The 23,797-nt window shown below is 42.1% G+C and overlaps 2 protein-coding genes across 2 annotated transcripts in view; one reads left to right on the top strand and one right to left on the bottom strand.

The window, feature by feature from the left end:
- The window catches only part of Nudc (nuclear distribution C, dynein complex regulator), a 79,209-nt gene that overhangs the window by 2,140 nt on the left and 53,272 nt on the right, over window positions 1–23,797 (top strand). The window lies entirely within an intron of this gene.
- On the bottom strand, window positions 470–18,547 carry LOC139781711 (uncharacterized). The gene is made up of 4 exons (XM_071720595.1): window positions 17,780–18,547; window positions 2,672–2,866; window positions 1,747–2,011; window positions 470–1,626 (listed from the first exon to the last, which is right to left on the bottom strand). The coding sequence occupies exons 1-4, from the start codon at window positions 17,933–17,935 to the stop codon at window positions 1,601–1,603; spliced, it is 642 nt and encodes a 213-aa protein (XP_071576696.1). The 5' UTR covers window positions 17,936–18,547; the 3' UTR covers window positions 470–1,600.

Raw genomic sequence — 23,797 nt, 5'->3', positions numbered from 1 at the left:
TTATTCTTTATGCCTAAGCATACAACATTTAGTTTTATTTTAATTTATTCAGTAGTTGAGTTTTTAATTGAAAATATTGAATATTTATACACTGAGAAAAAAATATTTACATGAAAGAAAATATTTATTTAGATTGCTGCTAATAACTTATTTACTTAATATAATACACAAATTTATTTAGAATTAGATATTTTTACTTAATTTAAATAAAAATATTTAATTCTAAATAAATATGTGTATTATATTAAGTAAATATCCTATTGGCAGCAATCTAAATAAAATGGATCTAAATATTTTTTTCTCAGTGTATTAAAAATATATATCAAAATAAACAAATATCGAAGTTGTGGCAAATAAATAAGAAATCTAATAGATTAGGATGCTTACCTCAGGATATCATATCATTCTCCAGCTGTTATGTGAATATTATATCAATATGCTGCAAAAGGCAGGTGGAAATAAAACGACGTTTAGTATATTTGACAGTTTCTTGTTGAATCGACGATTAATACGCAAGTAATATCACAGACGCGAAAAGCGATCGACCCGACCGCCCTTCATTGCTTTTCCGTTTACATTTGCTCCCGGAATAACAATCCGACGGAAATCCAGATATGATTAAGGCAGCTTGTTAGTAAAAATTAAATTACAGGCCCTAAATAGATATTCGCTATCTTGGTCCCATCTCGTCGATTGCTTCGAACTGTCCGTCGGTACTCGTTATTCAAAATACTATTAGATTCGAGATTTGCGTTGGACGACTAGGATTAGTGACACTCGAGTGATATTTTATCGTATACCTCTTCTCTACATCGGCTCTCGATAATGTCGACACGCGATTTACAAACGATAAATCGATTGAGAACTAAATAGGAGAAGTTTTTCCGTTTTTATTCGCTACGCGAAAAGTTATGCTTTTTATTTGGAGCAATCGCGGATCACTATCGTGTGTCACTATCGTCCGTAACCCCTTACCACATGTATCTTTCTATGCGAAGAAATATGCGGCGTGCAGAGAGGTGTCATAAGTCACACACGTAAAACAGTGAAGAAATTTTAGAGAAAGTTTGCTTGTGCTCTACATGACACGCGCTACGCGGTAAGAAGTTAATTAACATAAAATATATTATGTTATTCGTCGGATCGTATCTTGCGGGACGATCCGACGAATTTCGTTAAATTCCAGCATAAATACGCAAGAGTATCCCATCGCGAGGATCTCGTCAACCCCTTAACAGTACGTTGCTCATTACACAAATGTAATTACTGATTTTCACGTACCACACGTTTGTCGCGGTGCAATACAGTATGTATACATATATACTTAAAACTCTAACCGCCGGGAACGTCTGCGGACCGAAAGCGGTCTGAACAGGCTTACAACGCAGATGTACATATACGTATAAATATGAGTAAGTCAAATTAATATCGTGACTGGATCTTGCGTTTTCTCTTTCTCTCTCTCGTCTTCATGGAAACGTTTTTCCCAGCTCCGTTCTCTCCGCAGTAGTCATTTTCTTCGTTGCCCGTTTCTATCACGATGATCATCGTTCATGGTCACGTGCCGTTTCCTCCTCCTCCTCCCGCTCTCACCCTCGGCCTAGTTGTACTTGTCGCGAGCCCTCACTGCAATCAGAGGTAAACATCAGCGAGGAAGTTCGTGGATGGTGAATCCGCGGAGATCGCACGCGGTGTTGAAATGCAATGGATGTGGCAATAGCCGCTGCCGCTGCGGCAGATACTCACTTTCCATGTAAAGGATCCCGGCGAGCAGACCGACCATGAACAGAAAACTCATGGTGCACACGAGAACGGTGAGCTGATTTCGCGCGCACCAAGACTTCCTGTAGACGGTGGCCGGTCTGCCGAGACCGTTCACGACCGTGAAGTGGGTGCTGCTGGCCACCGAGGCGGTGTCTATCTGCTTCGGCGCCGTCACCGTGGGCGGATGTATAGCGGCGAGATTCGCCAGATTCGCGGCCGTGAGTAGCAACGTTCCCGACGCGGCGCTCTGCAAACCATATAATCACCGGAAAATTTGATTATAAAATCCGAGAAAACTCGGCTCGAACTTTCGAGAAGAGTCTTCCCACGCTTATTATTTGCCGATCGCTTGTTCCCAGCGTGACCACACGGACGTCAGATATTACTGTCTGCAATGTGGATCGCGTCGCGTCGCGAAAAGAAATTGAACTTGATATTCCGCGAAAATAAGACAAGTTGAGACCTTAACCGATCTTTGTTTACACCATCTCAAGGTGTTTATGCCTGTCTGTTTATGAACATTTTTGCATCTATGTTTCAATGTGTTCGTGAGCGTTGAAGTGTTCTCGGCGGCTGGAAGTGTGCGACGATGCAATCGCCGCAAAACTTCTTCAAGCACGTAAAGTAGAAAGCTGGACTTATCATTTTGATATCAAGACCGACTGGCAAATTTATCGTGCGACTTCTGTGCGTAATTTAAAATTATTCGCAGAATTTTATCATTGGCGTCCATCGGACGAGGGACTTGACGAAATAAAGTAGCTTTTCATCGGATTTACATCGAAATTTTAATCCCAGGGCTTTTAAGTTAAACGAAAAGCGAGTTTTAATTTTAATTTAATTTAAAATCAGGCCAATTTTTCGATATTCCTGCACGAGTAGTCGTGTTTAAAGAAGCGAAATTTACGTGTGTACTGGCGGTGGATCCTTGAGACGACGTCGACCCTCTCGAGGGGGAGTTCGGATGCAAGTGATGAGCCCAGCTACCATTTTCGCTGTCCCTCTCGCTGCGCCCGACCAAGGACGGCCTTGGGATGTGCCAGGAAAGCGGGTTGGCGGCAGCTACCGCTGTTGTTGTTGCCACCGCCGCCGTCGTCTCGATCTGAAACCAACGTAAATCGACGTGAAGCTTCGATTGCATAAGCGATAATGCCATGCCGATTGCTGTTCTACTCTCTCGCCCGCATGTCCTCCACCTGCGACCGCGTGCCGTTTATCTGTCGCCAGAAAACATTACTCTACATATAGTTACGCGAGGCACCGCATCGGTGAACGCATTAAACGCGCATTTAAACGGGGGCTTTTAGACAACGATAAAATTTAACAAGCCATGGAGATTGTTTTATTGCACGATTAAATCTGTTTATACCTGTGTATATATCTTGGCGCGAAAGAAAAGCCGACGTGACGTAATTTCTAGCACCAAATCGGGATTGACTAGCTACATGCACGTTACCAATTTTAATTTTACATTTTCTGTGCAAATACCTGCCTTCTCAGTTTATTATCCGGATCGTACTTATCCGATTTGATGTTTTCACACGTGCGAATGATCATATCATTTTTACTGTTGCATCAGCAGACCGAACTGGGAAACTGTCGCGTTCGAATGTCAATGTTAAAATCTCTATAATTTCTTTGGTACTAAAGCTAGTGTTAGTCGATTCCAAGTTTCACATTTCGTGCAGTTGTACAATCTCGGCCGAGATATGCGATACGTGCTTACTATTAATTGATTAATTAAGCGATGAGTATGCCGCCTCCGCGCATCTATATCTTTATCGTCAGACAATGCATGATTTCACTGTGAGCGGGGGCCTCATTCAAAAATCTGTCGTTCCAAATTTTTTTATCGAGCAGGCGTTTAAAGCGCGCGACATCAAAGCAGAGCGGTGGGCATCGCGAAAGCACATCTTCTGCTCCCACTCTTCCTTCCTGCGAGAGGAAGATTGACGAGAATTTTCGGCGTCTCCCGGGGGCGTGGAGCACCTCGACATTCCGGTTTGATCGTTGCATAACGCTCGTTGCGCTCTCGAATTCCGCGCGCCGCCGCGCCGTCGCTTCGCGCGTCAAGTCTGCCGCCGTTGTTTTTGCACCGTTCTCGTCCTTCGCGCAGAGAGATGCGAAGAAATTCGTCGTCACCGTCATCGTCGTTCCTCTCTCGCTTCCTTTTTACGTGTTAATGCGCCTGGACTTTCGCACGCTGCACCCATTATACCTCGATAGATCGTACGCGCAGTTGGATGTTGGATATTTCCGCGACTTCGCGTCGAGAGGACGCGACGCGACGGGACGCGTGCCGATTACGCCAGTTAATTGGCTATTTTCGCACGTAAATCAAGTGCATTTCGCATCGGTGTGGCCTACCTTCGCGACCGGGCGCCGCCCAAGGACTGCGCTCGCTGCAAGAGTTTTGCACTGAACGAGTTTGCGCGTTCTTTTTCGTCTCCGACGTCGGTTTTTCAGACGCGCACTCGCGCGCTTCGTCCCGACCGGTACGGTAACTCTAATGAAACACCGTGTTTCGTACTTGCGGTTCTGCGTAATGTACATTCTCGAGCGAATAAAGAAGACTTAATTGAACCGCGCTTGGGGCCAGTAAGGCGCTAAGTCATACACAGCGGAGAGAAATCAATGTAAGACTTGTATATTTATTTACAGCGTCGATTATTATTCACGTGAAAAAATGCTTACCTTGTCTTTAGAAATGGTACATTAAGAACGCAGTTCAAAGGCCACAGGGAAAGATATTAAATCTTCTTAATGATCTGTAGCGTTTTTTTTTCTTTTACGTGCTCGCCTATTGAATTTGCATCGCGCAGCTTAATGATATTGACTTTAATTATACACAGATTATTCCAATTTATCTCAAGTCATTGCTCGCTATATAAACGATCGTGCCAAATTAGGAGTACGATAACAAGAGGCAAATTACGATCCGATATGTGATTGATTTATTGCACCCGCGTCAAATGCACATCATTACTCTGTAATAATGCCCATCATCATTATAATTGGAATAGTAAACTCGTCTGTTACCTATATTTAACACGCCCTTGCAGAGAAATAAGATTTTATACAAAGAAATTTAGCAAATAAAAATGTCGGTGGAATAGATGTCATCGTAATAAAGCTAGATACAAAATTGAGTAATATAAATATCTGTGTAAAATTATAAATGTCCAGCGTGTAAAAAGAATATTTGCAAAAGTGTCGAACAAAGCGCGATTTTATGATGAAATTGTCGAAGCCAAAGTCATGACAGTGACAGATATAATACTTCGCGAGTCGATATCTCAAAAATCCCCCATCGTGCGAGAGCGAAAGATAGGAGGGATGCAAATGACAGAATAAGAAGATGAAAAAGAGATAGGGAGAATGACATTTACGGTGAGGCGTCGTTAGGAATTTTTGTGGAACTCAATATACCGGTCAGCCTCGAAGCGCCGCACCTGTGCCATACCCATGTAACATGATACTCTGAAACGGATTTTGAACTCCGTATGTGAAGTTTGTCCCTAGGTGTCAAATGCAATCTTTTTCGAAAAAAGAACTGCCTGCTTTGACATATTAATACACATGTGTTATATTGAAATAAAGTAAGACATGTCAACAGTTTTCTCAGAGAATTTTGAGAGTTGTATGTACATTTGACATAAAAAATTATCCATATAAAAAAATTAAATCTGATGAGCTTTTTTCTACTTTTGAATATAAGAATAATGTTATGTTTATGATAAAGTCCAATGAGATAGACATCTCTACGAAGTTAGCGTTCACGCTTACGTCTACATTTACATCTACATTCGCATCCATTCACATTTACATTTGCATTTATAATGTGTAATATACATATACACGGAGAGAATCTCGATACGTTTCAAGATTTTTTGCGATTATTAGGTTGAAATCATAAAAATAAATTTGATGATTTTTTTCAGTTTTAATGGTTGACCAAGCATTGCATGAGTAATTTTCTGTAAAAATTTGAACAAAAAAACTTTGGTATCTTTAAAAATCTGAATTTTTTATTTTTTAAAGTTCTAAATCTCCATAAGTGAATTTTTTCTGAAATCTGATATTTTCTAGAGAATTCGGAATAGTGCTCCAAAAATTATACCGAAAAGTATTAGAATGTAAATTAATTCTAATTTAAAAAAAATGTTAGATTTAAATTTTATATAAGGAAAATATAAAATTTACACTTTAAGTCCTTATTTTTACGTTTCCAAATGTAATTGGTAACGTAATTGGAATTTTTTAGAAAAGGGTCAGTGTCGAAATTCCGAAAATAAGGTGCTAACACTTTCTCAGAGACATCAAGATAATATTAACTGAATTTGCGTAACGTTCGAAAAGAACAACAGTAACGTGTCCCATCTCATTGGTAGTCGAAAAGAGTAATACCGCGCGCGCAGAGAAATTTTGCTCGGAATGTCCTTGGTGTCCGTGTGATTAAGGTACGACATTAAGTTTGATACGGTGCATATGTCGGACATTATGAAAATGCACGCTCAGCTCGCGATGTCTGCATTAATTGCGTCGCCAATCTTTTAAGGCGGCGCTGCTCCTCATTTCCGCCATTTCCTCGGATAATTATGCTGTCATCGTGCAAACTTGTCGTTCCAACCTTCTGGGAATGTAATAAATACGATCTTCGAGGTGAGCTTTTGTCTATTAATGCGGCAAAAGTGAATAATTATCAGTGGAGCGTTATTTGCACTATTTGGAGCAAGGCTATTCGCTGTAGAAAAAAGAATCTTCCCGTTCTTCATCGGGCATCTGTGTGTTAAAACGGGAATGCGTGATCAGAGGACAAATGTCAAATGCCATAAAACTGCTTGCGCAGTATTAAATAGCTAATAAAGATGGTTATAACGTCAATGCCGCATATGGCACCGTCGTAATCATCGTTATTGTCCACCTCTAATGTAAACGTCCTCATTAAAAAACGGCGCTCGGTGTACTTGCCATTAACGAAGATCCTTAACCATTACATCCTGTCACAGCGGAACGGTAGTGTCCGTAATGAACGTTACATTACACTTTTTTCTGTCCGCAGTTCGTGCATCTATGAATAATCCATTGACATTTTACCGTTGTGTGCACGCCGTTCCTTTTGACATCTCGTTAATGTAAGCAAAACCCCAAGCGGCCCACGAGTTTCCTTCGCGATTATATCGCGTTGCCGTTTTCCTTCCTATTATGTAAGGGCTTGTAAGAAGAAGCCGCGACAGCGCACAAGTTGGAATTCAATATCGCCATAGGGCATGTAGATTGACTTATTAATCGACGGCACGTTGCACGAAACTTCCACGGGCGAAACTTCCGATATTGAAGATGCGGATCTACGTCATTCTGCACCTAAGGGTATATTTCCTCGTTATCGGTGGCCCCCGATAGTCCATTTCGCTTCCTAAGTAGAGCGAATGAGCGTCACCTCGCCGGATGCGTGAACGCTAATGAGCGTAAAAAGATATATGTTACAAGGTAGCGAGATAACACAAACATCGCCGTGTAACCTTGTGCATCTTGAAACGGATTACTTTACACTTGCGCGTCGATCGATTCCGATCTATCGAACCGATTGGCAGACTCGCGGAAGCGACAACTTAGCCACCACGCCGAAACGCCGAAACGCACTTCACAGCCGCAACTTTTTCCTAGCATTAATTATACGTCGACACGTATATATTTTTTTTCATTTATATGCGCGTTTCACTATACACTCGCGAGCCACCGCATCGTAAAATTAGCCACACTTTCCAATACGTGCGAAGCGAGAAATAAATTACGAAATGTCTTCGAGGGGAAAAAATATATCACGGAGGATTGATGACAAAACTTGTTTAAAACGGGATTGAGATATAGCAAATTCAGACTCATTTCTTTCCATGACGACATGTAACATCACCTTGCAATAAAAACTTCACCCGTATAAAAATGTTCAACATTTCTCATATCCGAGTAGTATTGCATTGATCTTCTGGTGTCCTCTGCTGTCAGTAATATTTTTTCCTTCTACAATATTTGAATATTCATATAACACCTTAACATGTGCTAAGAGTGATTCACGTAGGCTTATGTATATAAACACACAATCTAGTATCAAAGATTGAATTATTTCGGGACTAAAGGGATCAACAGTTTGATCGATATATGTTTATTTCCACCAACGTAGATTAACTTTAATCTCGGTTTAACTTATGATACTTTTTATCTTTTCTTAGTTCTGAAAATTAGAAGAAGATAAACAGTAAGTTAAATCGAGATTAAAGTTAATCTACGTTGGTAGAAATAAACAATAGTTAGAAAGAAGCGATTCTTTGAATAAATAATTAGAATTTTAATAAAATATGCAACGTATATGTCTAGAGCGATAAGGCTCTAAGGAAATATTCCAGACCACATGAGATATAATAATATCATTTTTCGTGATAATATGTCAAAGTATATTTAGCACAACGTGTGTTGTACGCGGTGGAATAAATTGACTCTTATTGTTAGAATTAAGAATTAAAGATTTTTTCCACTGTAGACAAGAAGTTAAGACTGTAACTCCGTGAATTAGCATATTTCATTACATATTGCACGTATACCTCGTCAAGTGCGAGTGAAAAGTTATCGGCATGGTCAGTTCCGTACTTTGCAGGCTACCTTTCTTCCTCAAGCATTATTCAAGGATATGTTTAATAGCGAGTAAGACATTACGTTTTATCACGAATCTAGCACACCATTTATCTCTTGAGCTCCTATATCTTCATTAGAACTCCATCAGCTAATGATCAAAATTTCATTAGTCTGCTTGTTGTGCAGTTAAATCCGTTTGGCCTTAATTTTTGTTTATCTCATAAAGAACTATCCAAATGTTATTAGAGAACGTATTGAAAATGCATTTTCTCCTCACATTAAAAGTTAATAAACATTTTACTTGGAACAGTGCCACGTAAATAACCTAACCTATAGAAAATCAGTTAGGCATAATTTAATAATTTTATAGTCCAAGAAACTCAACAGATATTTAAAGTAGCGTCATGTGGTGCCTGTAGCTTTTCAAGGTATACATGAGAAGTGCTCTTCAGCATCTCTTGCGTAATTTATCATATATTTTGCAACACCACATCACTTCGAGAATCCCGATGAGGATTTACGATCGTTGCTAAAGAAAACAAACTTGCCAATTTCTTGCGGCATTCTGTAATTCGAGATGCATCAATTGAGAGACTATCATTCGACGATACTATCGCCGGTGGGATTATCATTCTCGAGTCCTTGGACATTCGAGTCCGCTTTGTAACATGTTTGTGAACTAATAAAGGCACCTGAACGCATTACGTAGATAATTATGAAACGGGCTTACGATTACGAGCTTTTGCTCCGATGTAACTATTTCGCGTGCGTCGCGCATCGATCGTTGCGTTTCACGCCTAAGAAACACGCTGAGAACGCGAGATGATTATTGAGGTGAGAATTTCCCTCGAGGAAAAGAATCGCTTTCATCTTCCGTCACTAGCGAGAAAACTTGTGCTTAAATGCAACGAGACACGGAGATACACGCGTGAAATGAGAACGGTAAGCGATAAACTTGAGTTTTCGTGCCGAGAACAAAGCCTTATTTTTGTCGACGGTCGTCGCGCATTATCAGATGGGATTACACACTCCGTTGCAAAATTTGATTATATAATTGTGCGTGAAATGTTTTCTTGATTCCGTAATACTCTAGTTCTCGCGCGCTTTCATCGCGGACTTCGCAGAGTACCTAACTGATAACTGATACGTACAACATATTACTTTTCATACCTTCGTTAACTTGACAGCGTGACAGGTTTAATTAGAAACATAATGCGCCAGTATCATAATCTTTTTTCTTTCACGTACATTGAGAGATAATTTATTAATTATTCCTATTATCGTTTATATGAAATGCTGGCATTAAGACCGATCTTATTTTCGAGGACGCGTATCACCGAAGAAACGCGAGAAATGTGATGTAAATCGATTTTGCCTATCTGTCCTTACCGCCTTCCTTTTTCTACGTATCTCGTATCTCGGATGGTCGACCCCGAGGTCAACCTGATTGCCAATTAGTAAATACCAAATCGATTTGCAAGAAAAAAAGGTCGTCACGACACGTCAATGTATGAGGAAAGATTGAGAGATGATTCTAAATGAGAACTATGTGCCGAGTCCTTATTGGGTAATTATTCGTTATTATGAGTATCTACCTATGCGCTGATTAAAACTGACGCGCGATGGTTTATTAATACTTTATTTATTAATGCTTCACCTTCTGGTGCTTACATAGCAGTTTAGACTGCCGGACTTTACACGACTATACATTTGTCAAAATCTTGTTTCCGGTTGGATGGTTTATTAATACAGAATATGATTTTTGAAGTCGTAGATTGATTTAAAATGGAAAATCGAACGGTTTTGTAATTATATCCTTAAATGGTTATAGAAATTCTGTGTGTGCGTTAGCATACGATATGAAAGACAGTATAACTTGAGAAAACACGCGGTTGATTCTCTCGAAAGGCTCGAGACGTAGTTAAATGTTTAACATAAGCGATTGTTATGGGAAGATGAAAGTCGCCGTTACACGCAAACACGTGCTCTAAGTTCACATTCGACAAGCGTTCAAAGAGTAGGAAGAAAACCATTTCCTGAAACGGACAGTGCGTATTTGCGCGTTGAACACACGCAAACCATACGGCATATGGGCCTCGAGAGTTTTCACCGTTCTGTTCCTCCTGCCATAATTCATTTTCTCGTAGCGAATGTCCAATCATAGTAATTTTATCGCTGTGACGAAGACGCGAAGACGACGTAAGGATTACACGACTTCCTGTAACGATCCGACAACAAAGCAAGTTGTGTCATTTTCTAACGTTACGCACAGCGGTATGCGTAACGAATTAATTGGATCGTAAATAAAGCCTGCGCGTGTATCTCGACAGATTATCTACAATGATACATGTGATGTGCGTGCGCGACCAAGTAAACAATTTAATATATCTGTATAAATATATTGTACATAGTAAAAAAAAATATTTCCTATTTGCAATTATATCGAATAGTATATGTAATAATCTTCATTAACTAACCACAAGAATCCGTAATTTATATTCCTGATTTATCCTCTAGAGATGCTTCGAGTAGTATTGTGTTATATATTTCTTCTCGTAGATATACTTATAATTTAATTAACCCCAGCTATCGGCATTTAGCGTAGACTAAATATCTATCGCACATTTTTTTTCTACCCGTGCTGACATACAACCGGCCGTTTATCTTCGTTAATCTCCATCTAGACCTTCGGCATGGCCCGTGGCGATTTGTCAAGCCGTAAGTAGGGGCTTAGCACGCGATAGAAGTTAATTTTGCACCGTAAGTTTCCGATGCCCATAATTCACAACATCCTCGACACCTTTTACGGGTGTCCTCCGATAATTTCGCGGATTTTGCAACTTTTCGATACCCGTCCGTCCTTGATGCTCGCGAATGAGCGAGCAGGAAGAGAGCTAATCGTTTTTACGACCGCCGCTTCTTTCCTCACGTAGTTGAGCTGAGTAACGTAATGCAAATACTTTCTTATATGACGTTTACAAATCTCAACAACTTTCTTTTTTCCGTAGTCTAACCACGAGGATTCGACAGATGACACAAGATGTATGTGTACCTGGGCGAGTGATACTCAACGCCCGCCTACCTTCCTCTGCTTTCGATCACTTTCTTTCCCTGCCCAAGGGCAATCGAGAAATTTCGTCGTTTGACTGGGTAATCAGCGGTAAATTCGATAAGATAGAGTACGTTGCCGTATAACCATTTGGGTGCTGATTGGGAAATTGCGTGTCCTGAACTCGATATTTGCTATTATTGCTAGAAATTCCAGTGATTAAGCGATTCTAACGAGGTATATATCAACGCCAAGAATTGCCATCTATAAATTCGACGTCGTTACGGCCGCTTTCTTCTTTCCCACACGTAAGATTTAACGGTCACGGTTGGTGGAGAATGTCGTAAGACCGTATATATCGGTTTAATATAGTCTTCCGTGCTACGCGCGGCGAGACTGCTTATTAAAACGAACGGCGCGGCGGTCGGTGAAGGACAATATCGGTGAACAAAATACGCGGATTTTATTAATCGTAACCGTCACGCCACGAAATGTCACTGGCATATTCCGACGGACTCGGAATTTGTGTACGGCTTAATCGTGTCGGCTTGGATCTCCCCTAGGTCATGGATTCTAAATTGATTTGCATTTACAATGTAAATAAAAAATGCCCGACAGAATGGCGCCCCATAAATCGTAAAGATTATGTCCGATTCGCGTGCCAAAGGACGTTTGAAGACGGCTTCATGTTGTGTTCTTTTCTTGTCCCTCATTTCTGTCCCGAATCCCGATACGAGTCTAATAGCTCAGATATTGCCGAATTCGGTCATCAATCGCTCTCGAAGTCGATCGGTCGTGTCGTAATCCATCATAGTCCCTACACAGGTAACACGTAACGTATTACACTTGGTCTCGTGAAGGCCGCTCGTAAATTAGAATGTGCAGTCAGTTGTTTATCGAAACAAAGGACGTTTTGGAAAGCTTTGGGAGAAGACCGTTTGATGTCGAAACTTGTGATTTTACACGATCTACGCGTTCGCGAGAATTAAAAATCGATGAGACCTCACAGCTCGCGCGGACGAAGACGCTAATTCCGAAGCAAACTTTGGGTTGCAAAATGTGCACTGTGCTTTAACGTAATCGAACGTTCCTCTCTTGACAGTCTCGCTTTTTTCCATTAAGATTTCCGACGTGTAAATATCGGAATATTCCGAAGATGTGACTCAAAGGTCGGAAGAAAGTTCGGTACACATCTTCCCGATCACGCAACCTAACGAAATGTTTCCTCAAAGAATTCGACACTCCACAGACGGTGTTATATAATTGTGCTGTAAACGCGATGTAACGTTTAGCGGTTCGACGTGATAACATCACTTCGTCATCGTTTTCGGTTCTTTTCATTGAATATGTACCGCCTTGACATGCTCCACTGTGGCTATCGAAATCGGTTCCCGAAATCGTGTCGAGTGACAGCCGGTATGCAACTTGGACGGACTGTATATGTTATAAATAAAAGCTTTTAAAGCCTTGTGATACACAAAGTAGTTTGTATTATGTAAGTCATTACATAAGTAATATACAAATGGTAGACGCACACAGTTACAGATAAAGCAGATTGAAGTGATCAGGTCGAGGGCTTTTACTTTGAAAAGTGATTTTTTTTATGTATGTTATCCATCAAAGCTGCCACATGTTAGTATTTTTATTACACAAATGGCGAAAACAGTTAATTGAAATCGTTAATTTAATTCACAAAAGCCAACTATCGTCACACGTAAATTTGATTAAATAAACAAAGCAGTATTGCATTATTATATTATTAAAATTAAAGTTTAAGTTGCATGCTGCATCTCACAAACAAGAAAGTATTATTAATCGATTTCTGTTTTATTTAAACTTTCCTGCTGTGATTATATTGTTTGCAGTGATCAACATTAGTAGAAAAATTATTTTTTATTAATATTTTTGCTTGAAAAGATATCGTTAATAATACTGATTCGATCCAATTTATTTTTTAGTTTGATGAGATCTTTCTTTAAATTCTCTAAATCAATTCTCCAAATGTTTTGATTCTCCAAATGACGAAATCTCTGGGTCTTTCCGCGTTTTCTGTGACAATTAAAAAGAGAAATATGAAGTGAGTCGCTTAGGTGTTAATTTGTGTCTTGCCGCGTACGGATAAAAAATTATTTATCCTACCGAAAGATCCTGTTCTCAAGCGAACTCGCGTCCAAAATGAATTGCAACCAGGTCTTACATAAATCCAATTTGTAACCTGCCGTGTAGCGATTTTTTCCCCTGTCACGCGGAGCTAACGCGTCGCGCAATTATACTTCATTGTGCGCGGATAATCCGATCGACGGCAGAAGGGAAGATTCGCGTTAATAATAAAATCGCGTCTCAAACGGAGAACTCAAATAGTGAATAGTTTCTCTTTTATCCTCGCAGTCGGATGTTAATGTCATGGAACTTCCCTAATCGACATATTGCAATCAGTCAAATAATTCTGTTGATGGGTTCGACCGCGAGGCGAATCATCGTGCGCTAAATATGAACGTGTGGAAAGTGAAATCCTCGGATCATCGTATCGATCACGTGTCGCATAAAGCTAAGAGAATCTGTAATTCACGAGAATTTTCTAAAGGGATTCATGAACTTTTAAAAGTATGACTAACAAGCGAAATTATTTCATATATATATGCTTTAAAATTCAAATATCCAATTTTTTCTACAAGAAACATCGAGTTTTTACATTAAAAGTAGATATAATATAATAGTCTTATTTAAAAGAATATATTTAACACTGTATCTGATTTTTTAAATGTCTAAACACATTTATAATTTTATTTTTTTATCGTTTATAAAATTGAGGACTTTTACTATATGAACATTTAACGCGATATTTTTTATATTATCGTCGACAGATTTCTCACTGAGTTCGCTAACCTCGTCGCTTGAGGTTAGCGAACTGATCACTCGTTAATGAGCTCGATAATGACGATAATGATTTAATTATGGCAATCCTTTAATGAATAACTTCCATACGACAGCTGAAACTTTATCATTCAGTAAAATTATTCGTAATTCTTGCCGGTTTGACGTTCGCGCTTGAAGGTTGTTTTCAACACGTAAACGCCAAGGAAGCGATCATTTCCGACACGCCGCTGCAGTTTGCATGCTAAACAAGGTGATAGGTTAATACGTTGCTAATTTCGTACACATGGCTAATTTGTACCGTGAATTCACTTGTGCACCGTAACGAATATTGTATTTTCGTTCATTCGTTCGTTCGTTCGTTCTATATAGACGCGAATGACGTGTAAGGTATTTTTCGTCGTGAGCCTTTCTTTTTCCTCTCACAATGACGTTAAGTACCAAAGTTAACGTTCGCCTTTGAGCACTTCGCAGCCACTTTTGCGCTTTCGAGGCGTGCCACGAGGCAAAAAAGAGCGAGATTATACCTTGCATGACTAGTCGGTCGGCAAACGACACTCGTTTTACGCATGCATTCCTTCCGTCCGTACCTCTTGACGGTCTGAGACACGTATAATAAAATCAAGCAAACAGTTAACATTTTCTACTCGTTTATTATAAATAATATATTTATAGCACATCCTAGAAAGAGATCAGATTCTCGTGTGACCGAATTTTTCATTCCTAGGGAGTCATTGCGCTGTCATGTAAATGATTGATATCGCGACCTTCGAATCCATTTGGCAATCGTCCTTTATCTTTTTTCGATCGACATTATTGCGAGATACAATCGCAAAATAGGCGTAGGCGTTAACATTCAATCATTATTTAGCTGTCATTTTAGGCGTTTTGTTTACTCATCGGTCTTGCCATTTAAAAATATTTAGCTCGGTGCTTGCGCAAATTATACATGCACTGTACGATGCAGAAAACGGACGAAGTAATAAATCACTCTGCAGTTACTTTTCGTTCTGCAGCAAAAGTTAAAACGTGGGACGGGATGGTCAAGCGAGGCATAAATTGAGATTTAAAAAAAAAATATCGGACAAAGTGTCGGGGGAATTAAAATTTATGACAATTGGGTGTATTATTGGAACGTCAAAATTCTTATTTCTTCGCGCATAAAGCATCACTCGAAAAATTCTTGTAATAAAATCTAGATGAATATCTTTAAAAGCGTAGGGCTCGGAATACGCTGTAAAGTTTTCGTTAGTCATTAAAATTTTCTTCGGTCGTAAATTAAAATCCCCCCAGGAATTTACGTCGGACAAAAGCGAGGTTCGTCGCGATAAGCGTTTTACGGTGCTTACGTCTCACGTGCGCCTCACCCGTACGCGTAATCACGCGAGTGAAGTCGTAAACATTAAAATTACGAGAATTATGGAACTTACTCGTAAGATGATTAATGACTCGCAGGTGTCTGCTCACCGCCTTGTTGAAATCTCTTGTTCAACCCGCGGCAAGTTTAAATACGTAGATTGTTCTCTTGCGACAGTACTCGCATCCGCGCTTTATTTCTTTGATCTTAACGTCGAATCGTTACGAAGACTAATGTACGGACGCTCGTAAATTGCGAACGAAACTCAGAATTAGATCGACAAGGAAAATATCCGGCGCGCGGCGTTTTGCGGAAGAAGGCGATAATTAGGAGAATTTTATTCATTATCAAACCGGAATTAGAATTTTCTAGGAAACGTATGTCGTTTTGAATTTTTATGATACGCATACGCGATGAGGCTGATATATATCCTGCCGATTGCTCCGAGCGTGAAAGTTTAAAGTATCGGTAGGATATAAGTGAAACTGAATCTTTTACCATGAATAAATCAATGACTCGTGTGTTTTCGCGGCTGTTGCGCGGACTTCGGTAAAAGTCGCGTCATTATGCACGCGACGTTATTCTAATTAGCCGTCGCTATTAATACTAAGGCAAAGCCTGGCGTCGGTCGCAAACGTAAACGAAGGAGCGAGTCGGATCGTTTTCCAGTTACGGAGCACCGCGCACCGCGGTCTGTCGAACATAAAACGAAGTCGAAGGAAAATGATACCGCCGTACACTTGAACGGCTCTGCAAAAACCGGAATAATCAAACATACATAGGGTATCCTGAAAACTGTGATCTTTTAATGATAGATTCTTATCATCTTTCGCGAGTAGATTTTCTTTTCTTAAACGAGAGAGACGTCGAGCGATACTTCCGTATCGGAGAAATTGTGTAATTATGCGTGACGCGCGCTATTGTTGAGCTACATCTTCTTTTAAACGCTAGGTAAAGTTCACGTTTTCTATCTCAGGGTGCGCAGGAATTCTCAGGGATAACAATTACTACACAGTTAACATAGAATATATTAACGTAGCTCGCGAGCGCTCGGGAAGATTTTTTTTTATCTAACGCAGAATACTTTCCACAATTACTCTCGACACGCATATTATCTGGGAACAATACTGCCCTTCGTTTCCCAACTGGTAGCGAGGTTATAGAACTCCGTTTTCGCGTTACATAAAACTTGAACGGCTATCAAGCTTATTAAGTATTCGCGGTGAGCGGTATTACAGTGTTGTAGCTTGTACACGTTGCCCGTGAACCTAATGCATTCGACGCCTTTTACCGGAATGCCTCGATTATTAAGACCGCGTCGCCCGTTAAGGCTCGCCACTCGCCATACGCGCTCGTGCGTTGAACTTGTTCCTCACACCGTATAGTTCGTGTACATGACCGTAGTTCTGAGTAACAGATATCTTTCGAGCGTCAACGGCTTGCCGTCATAAATCATCTAGCGAAGTCCGTGACTAAAATAGATCTAATGCTGACATGTACGCGCGTACGACACTTCTCGAATCTCTACTAGACGGAAGTTTGTTGCCGATGAATAGAATCGAGATTAGCTGCACGTCTCATTGACCATTTTACGATGGAAAGGAGTCATCGATAAACACAGGTATAATTAATAGCGTAGATATATTCTCGCTCTTTTAGAGCCGTGCAAGAGCTATTTGGTTGTAAATGCGCACGACCTATTAGCTCACATCAGTTCGCTCCGATCGTTTCACTGGATCGCGACGCGATTCGTGATTACGCTCGCGGTTCCCTTTGTTCCGCGACGCGTTTTCCCGCCGAACCAAGAGACAACCGTTCGTCGCGCAACCGTGAAAGTGCCTCCGGGGTCTCGCGAGGCACGTTGATCTCCGATGTGGAGATCGAAACGTGGATGAGCAGCAGCCACCTGAGTGGCGGAAGGAACGGTGAAATAGAAAGCCGGCGAGCCGATAAAAAGCGGCGGGGGGACATGTGTGTGATTTCCGCGATGCTGCGACTTCTATTCCACATTCCCCCTCCGCCACGCTGAGGATTACCGACGAGGTAAGACGTTACTACATCGAGGACTGGATTATCGAGTAGCAGCTGTCGCGCAACACACTTACGTCTCTAACGATATCCTCGCCGCTGTTGGAAGCCTCCTCCACGTTGATACGAATAGCCGACATGCTACGAGGCGTCGATCCCTCGCGAAGCCACCCTGATAGGATACTCTCTTCTAGATCGTTGTCGAAAGTCGATGATGCTTCCTGGATCCTCATCAGTATTATCCGGGAGTCGTTCAACTCGTCAAAAACGCGCGTCCTCAACCAGATCACCACTCCTCGTCGTGTCGCGGCTGGTGATCTCCCTTATACTAATCCACGGATTCCACAAGAAACCCACTATCGGTCACCCTCGAATAACGAATCGATTTCTCGCGCGAGTGCTCCGTGCGTGACGTATCGACGTCTATAATTTGAGATCTTCGTCTTCTCCTCGATACTTGGGGAGGAAGAGATCGCTACGAAGCGCGTGTATCTCAGGGAACGTGTTTTCGAAGACAGAACCGAAATCGGAGCTCGCCGTCCTTTCTCTCCCTTCGGAGCAGGACAATGCCTCGTCGTCTCGTCAACTTAAATTTCCCTTCGGATGTGCACAAGCGCGTAAACTCGCTTTCGATCCCTTCGCGAAAATCTTGCACGGAATCACCACCGAGGGATGACCGGTAGTGCGCTGGTCACTGTTACATATATGTATGTGTATGTATGTGTGTGACGCGCGCGTTTCGCGTCCGTTAAGAGGAGTACCGCACGCCGAGTATCGTGATCGTCTCTCTCGCACGCGTGCGACTAGAGCCGCCGCCGTATCTGGCCTTTGGACTGGCTGGCACCAGTCTACCAGATCGGTTTTATACCTTCGGTATCTCCCACTCTCGTGGACGTGCGAGCGCGCTCGTGCTCGCTCGCTCGCTTGCTTGCACCGCGCGGCACGTCGTTGTCGTCGTCGGTCCTGCACACGGGCAGTTCCACCACGGCCGAGAGGATCGATCTTTTTTTTTCTTCCTTCCCAGACGCACGTATGTGGTCCGGCGGCAGGGCCCATGCGTCGCGCCTTGTCCATGCCAGGGGACACTATCCGTGGGTGGTTCTAGGCGCAAGGACGAACGAGCGGTCGAAGGAAGGGTCCACCACCGTGCCCTAAGTCCGGTTGACGTATGCCGGACCGGATCGCGATCGATTTCGTTTTTCCCTGTCTCGCGGATGCAGGAAATGCGGTGAGGGCAGACACCGAGGCGCGTTATCTCTTAACGACCGCGTAACGAGGTCTAGGAAGTGTGGGCTCGCTCTTATCTCGCGGATTCCGTATGTAACCGCGGCACGCCTCGACACGCGAATTTTATTCTCGAATACAGACGCGGGGAAAGGGGCGTATCCTCATTTTTATCTCGACTTCCGACAATGGTTTTAATATTGTGGATAGGTTGGCATACGTTTGCCACATATCATTCTTTGGCAATGTAAGACACTTGTTTTATCTACTGTGCAGATTGGTTCAAATTATGAATGACGACGACAAGTAACTTTTCACGAATTATGATAATATAAATGCTCAATGATCGCTCGTTTCATTAATTCAATCGAGATTTTATTAATAAATGTAATAAGGAAATTTTAATTAATGTCGATACAATCGCTTTTAGAGCAGATATGAGATTGTTGATGAAAAATTTCGTTGGTGAAATATTAAATGGCCTTACATTATCATTAAATTAAACGTTAACTCTTGCTGTCATTAAATATCTGTCTCGTATTTTAACGTGCAACGAAATATCTGCTCTTTTTATTCTTGTATCTTGTACTTCGTAATTCACACCGTCCTTCGGGTGTGTTTGTCGGTCGTAAGTAAGACCAATGACCGGAAGGGAGTTCCGACTTATCGCATGTTCCTCGATTTACCTAATTTTTATGCTGGTCCGCGTAATCTGGACCTCGTCTTTCATTGACTCGCATATTGCTCGTCGTCGGACCGTCGCCACGCACGAACGCGTAATTTTCTACGAGAATATCGCATGACAGCGATATTGATATAACTAAAATAGCGTTTTTCACTGGCAGAGCTGGTGCGCATTCAGTGCACATTAAAGCCGTCGTACACAAACCAACGTAAAGTGTATGTTTAATATAAACGGGTTAAATCATGAAATCGTCAATATTCTTTATTGCACTATTTGGCAAAATATGTACTGGGTATTTTATCAGTCGAAATATTTGCATTTTACTTTAAATATTAGAGATTAAATCAGTGTACAACGGCTTTAATGTGCACTGAGTGCGCACCAGTTCTGCCAGTGAAAAACGCTATAAAAAGAGAGAAGAGAAACATTCCATTCCTTCTCCAAGCTCCATTCTCAATACAAATTCGCGTAAGTAACGATGCGATGAGAGAAGTAAGCTACAAGTACTCGACGAGATTTAGTTCTCTCTATTATTCATGAATACGGCACATTTGAAGAAAGTGCACCTGACGCGACGGCACCTCCACACTATCGTGTTACATCTGTGCCGTCGGGAACAATCGCGCGCTCCATTTTATGCAACGTCAAAGGCGCGCCGAGGCGTGTGAATCGCGCGTTTTCTTTTGTCCGATCATACCGGATAAAATGAAAAACACCGACCGTGACTACCGTTGACCGAGTATTACAGAAATGTTGTAACAGATACTCGACGATCGCGTGGGAGGCTCGTACACCCATATAGCCAGTTTTGCAGCAATCGCATCGCGATTAAGTTCTCATTATGACAGAATTAACTTACAAAATCTGCATCACGATAAAGATGACGAGATTCATCTCGCGAAATACCAAATTTTCCGAAAGATCTCGGTCGGCGGTACTCAATCGGTTGAGTATAAGGCCATAAATAGAAATTACACGATGTGGGCTTACATCTGACAGCGGTACGTGACTTCCGAATCATCGTCACCTGACGAAAGTCAGCGTAACCGCGACGAAACGGCGGTCCTTACGCAATGCTTTATCCGGATTACCAGTATCAATCGTCTCGTAACCTTGAATTCCGCTGACCAAAGGTAGCATCATCGGCATTCAGTTGATCCAGCGTAAAAATACCATACTCCGATCGATTCTGGGAAGCTCCCTGACGTGTCTCAACCTCGATCGGACCGACTGACTCACGCGTTCGCTCGCGAGGTTCGCGAGGACAAGGCGCGCGTTAATGCATATCTCACAAATTAGACCTAATCACTACATTCGGCTTTCCGCGCAAATTAAATATTCCGCTCAGGAGTCTCGCGCGCGCATACGTAGGCGCTCTATTTCAGGCAAGGACTTGACGCACGAGGCTTCCTTCTCGGACCGCTTCCTTCCTACCCCGACTCCTTTCCTCACGTCTCGTCGTTCAGTTCGCGGTCCGCGGGAGAAATCTACGAGGTCGTGATCTCACGGAACGATCTCGATCGTCGGGGAGTCAAGTGCACCGTCCCTTCTCGGCCGACCTCCGGTCGCTTGGTCGCCCCAAGGCGAAAAGTTACGTGGCTTTTATAGCCCGATCTCTCGTGAGTTGGCATCACGGACATCTCGCAAAAGTTGCTGTTTAAACATCGGCGCGTGCCTCCGTCATCGACAATATCGGTAATTTATTAGATCACGTCCGACCTTTATACATCGTCAATTAATTTTCGATCTTATATATTATATATTTGTGTCAAGAGGAAAAAATTGACTTTAATTGGCCTGAAGATTATATGTAGGTATATGAAAGGAAGTGCAGCAAAGCAGGGATATTTACACTGTACACTTACGATTATGCTCGCCATACAATTAGTCATTTCTACAGTTGTCTGCTACCCATTTTCTTAAGTATATACCAGAGGACAAAGTCTTTGCGTGCGAGTCGATTAAAGTTATTAGCCGTGTTTCGCAAGCGGACATTAATCGCCGGCATCGTCGCCGACAAGTCCTGAGAGATCGTCGTTGGTTATGCTCGTCGTCGGGAAAAAACGAGTACATCCTCACGTGCAATTTGTACGGTTTCCATTAATGGCGATTGCGCCGCGATTGAAATTTAAATGTGACTGCGAGTTACCGCGCGCGCGACGCACCTACGCTACCTCATCGCGCGATTTAACGACTCGCGCTCGTGTCTATCACGATTGATTGCATGCCGGAGAATTCCTCTTAACCCTTTATCGCGCGAGATTTTTTCCTCGGCGAAAAGTACTTTATAGACCGGACTTCTCCGATGCCTTTTATTCCACCCGAGTCGCGGCGTAATCAACGCCATCGTATTCCGCAATTATGTATTACCATATTTATAGCTCTGACTGAAAGCGTTGATCATTCCTAACACATCGTGATAACTTAAACTATGCAGTTAATTTTCAAAATACATTATTAGTAATCGTACCTTGAATCAGTGTCTCTGATTGATATATTTCTTTTTTTCTTCCTTTCTTTTCGATTATCTATAAAACGTTGGAAATGTTTAAAAAAAATGTATTCTATTTCTTATGTAGTTCACTGTGTGACACGACATTTTTATTTGAATTTTAAAATTTTGTTAACAAAAATGGACACACGCCTCTGAAATTTTTTCTGCTTCCGGCTCGGTTTTGTCTCACGAATCTATCAGGTGCTTTCGATGAGGCAAGGTCACTTTTTCGACAGCTTCCTGATCCATGTCGCGCACCGCTGCCGGGAGAAATGTGCGTGCGTACGTGGCCCCGCATGTACGCGCTAAAAACACTGTACGTTCAATGATATATCGATCTTTTTCGATCGCGAGCAAGGTCAAAAGGGATTGGTTTTACCTCGCTCTTCCTCCTCTACGTTACATACGTCGCGCTACCCGCTTCGCCGTCTTCGTTCCGCCTCATGTCGTTTCTCTTCTCGCGTAGCGTGTTTCGTCGTTTCGCCCACTCTGCGTCGATATGCGAACCTTCGCTTCGAGAAATTAATTGCGCGCCCGTCTACCTGTCCCTGCTGCGCACCACCTCCTCCGTGCCTCTTCTCGACTTGTTCAAGAGTCCAGGCGGGTCGATCGTTGGATGCTACGACGCTCAATGCACGTACGCGTATCTCTCATGACGATGAATGCGTGACTGCGGGGCCGGGCCACTTGTGAGATACGTTTGCGCGAGGATTTTCCGGGATGGGCTCAGCAAAAAGGTTCGCTCGAGAGTGAATACGAAGTGTCGGTTAACGATAGAAAGCTTAAAAATGCCTTTTATGTCCTAACTTGACCGACAAACGTTCTACCTCGACTTAATCCTACACCCTGATATTTGTCCACGTCTGCCAGCTTGATTCCTCGATAAATTCGACGGTGAACTCTATGGCTTATGCAGATTATGTAAATTCTATTTGCTCATTCGATGGAGTTGCGTGCATGACAAAGTGCGTGCGACAACGATGCGGATGAATATTTAATCGTCGATGATCGGAATGAATATTCTGCTGTCTGCGAGAACGTCGGTCGCATAGGTAGACTATTCTCATAATCGCGGAAACGTTAACAATTGTATAGTTGTAGTTTCGTACGAATGATTGACTTGGTAAACATAGCCAATGGCTATGTGTCAACTACAAAGTGTCTTGTTAAGACGGAGAAACGCGATCTAGTTAACATTGCTGACCGTAATCATGCGTCTCCGTTAACTTGTCCGCGCACTTGCTAAACTTGCCGTACACGCTAATTGCTGTCCCTAATTACATTTTTGCCGGCGGAGCAGACGGTATATGTCATGATGATGCATGTAACGCGACGCGTGACTGTATGCTGCGCAAGAATTCACGCCACCGGTACCGCCATTATACGATGCCGAACTTTCCCCTATGGTTCGTGCCGAAGACAGTAGATGACGAAACGATCATGGGCGGGTTTCAAGCTAACGCCGCTTGAATCATTCGTAAAGTGTGAAATCTCCGCGACATTTAGACGCCCGCCGCCTTCGATGATCGGTCACCTAGCCTGGCGCGAACGATTGCCGAGGAATAAAGAAAAAAAACTCAGTGACCTTTAATCTGAAATAAACTATAGAATATAAAGGGCTTCGAACCTATTTATGTGAATAATTACTATGATATTCAGCCTGTTGCATTTGAAGTGCTTATTAAAAGATTC

This window comes from Temnothorax nylanderi, unplaced genomic scaffold (assembly GCF_030848795.1).
Source record: "Temnothorax nylanderi isolate EJ_2023f unplaced genomic scaffold, tnyl_v1.0 TNYL_tig0356_pilon, whole genome shotgun sequence".
NCBI classification, from domain to species: domain Eukaryota; kingdom Metazoa; phylum Arthropoda; class Insecta; order Hymenoptera; family Formicidae; genus Temnothorax; species Temnothorax nylanderi.
This window is presented reverse-complemented; position numbering and strand designations above follow the sequence as displayed.

Excerpts from the sequence above, each read along its gene's own strand:
- LOC139781711 (XM_071720595.1), bottom strand. The coding sequence starts at position 17,935 with ATGAGGATCCAGGAAGCATCATCGACTTTCGACAACGATCTAGAAGAG. Across the intron at positions 2,867-17,779 it reads GCGAGGATATCGTTAGAGAC|ATCGAGACGACGGCGGCGGT; the intron begins GTAAGTGTGTTG and ends CGTTGGTTTCAG. Across the intron at positions 1,627-1,746 it reads CGGGATCCTTTACATGGAAA|TGAGGGCTCGCGACAAGTAC; the intron begins GTGAGTATCTGC and ends CTCTGATTGCAG.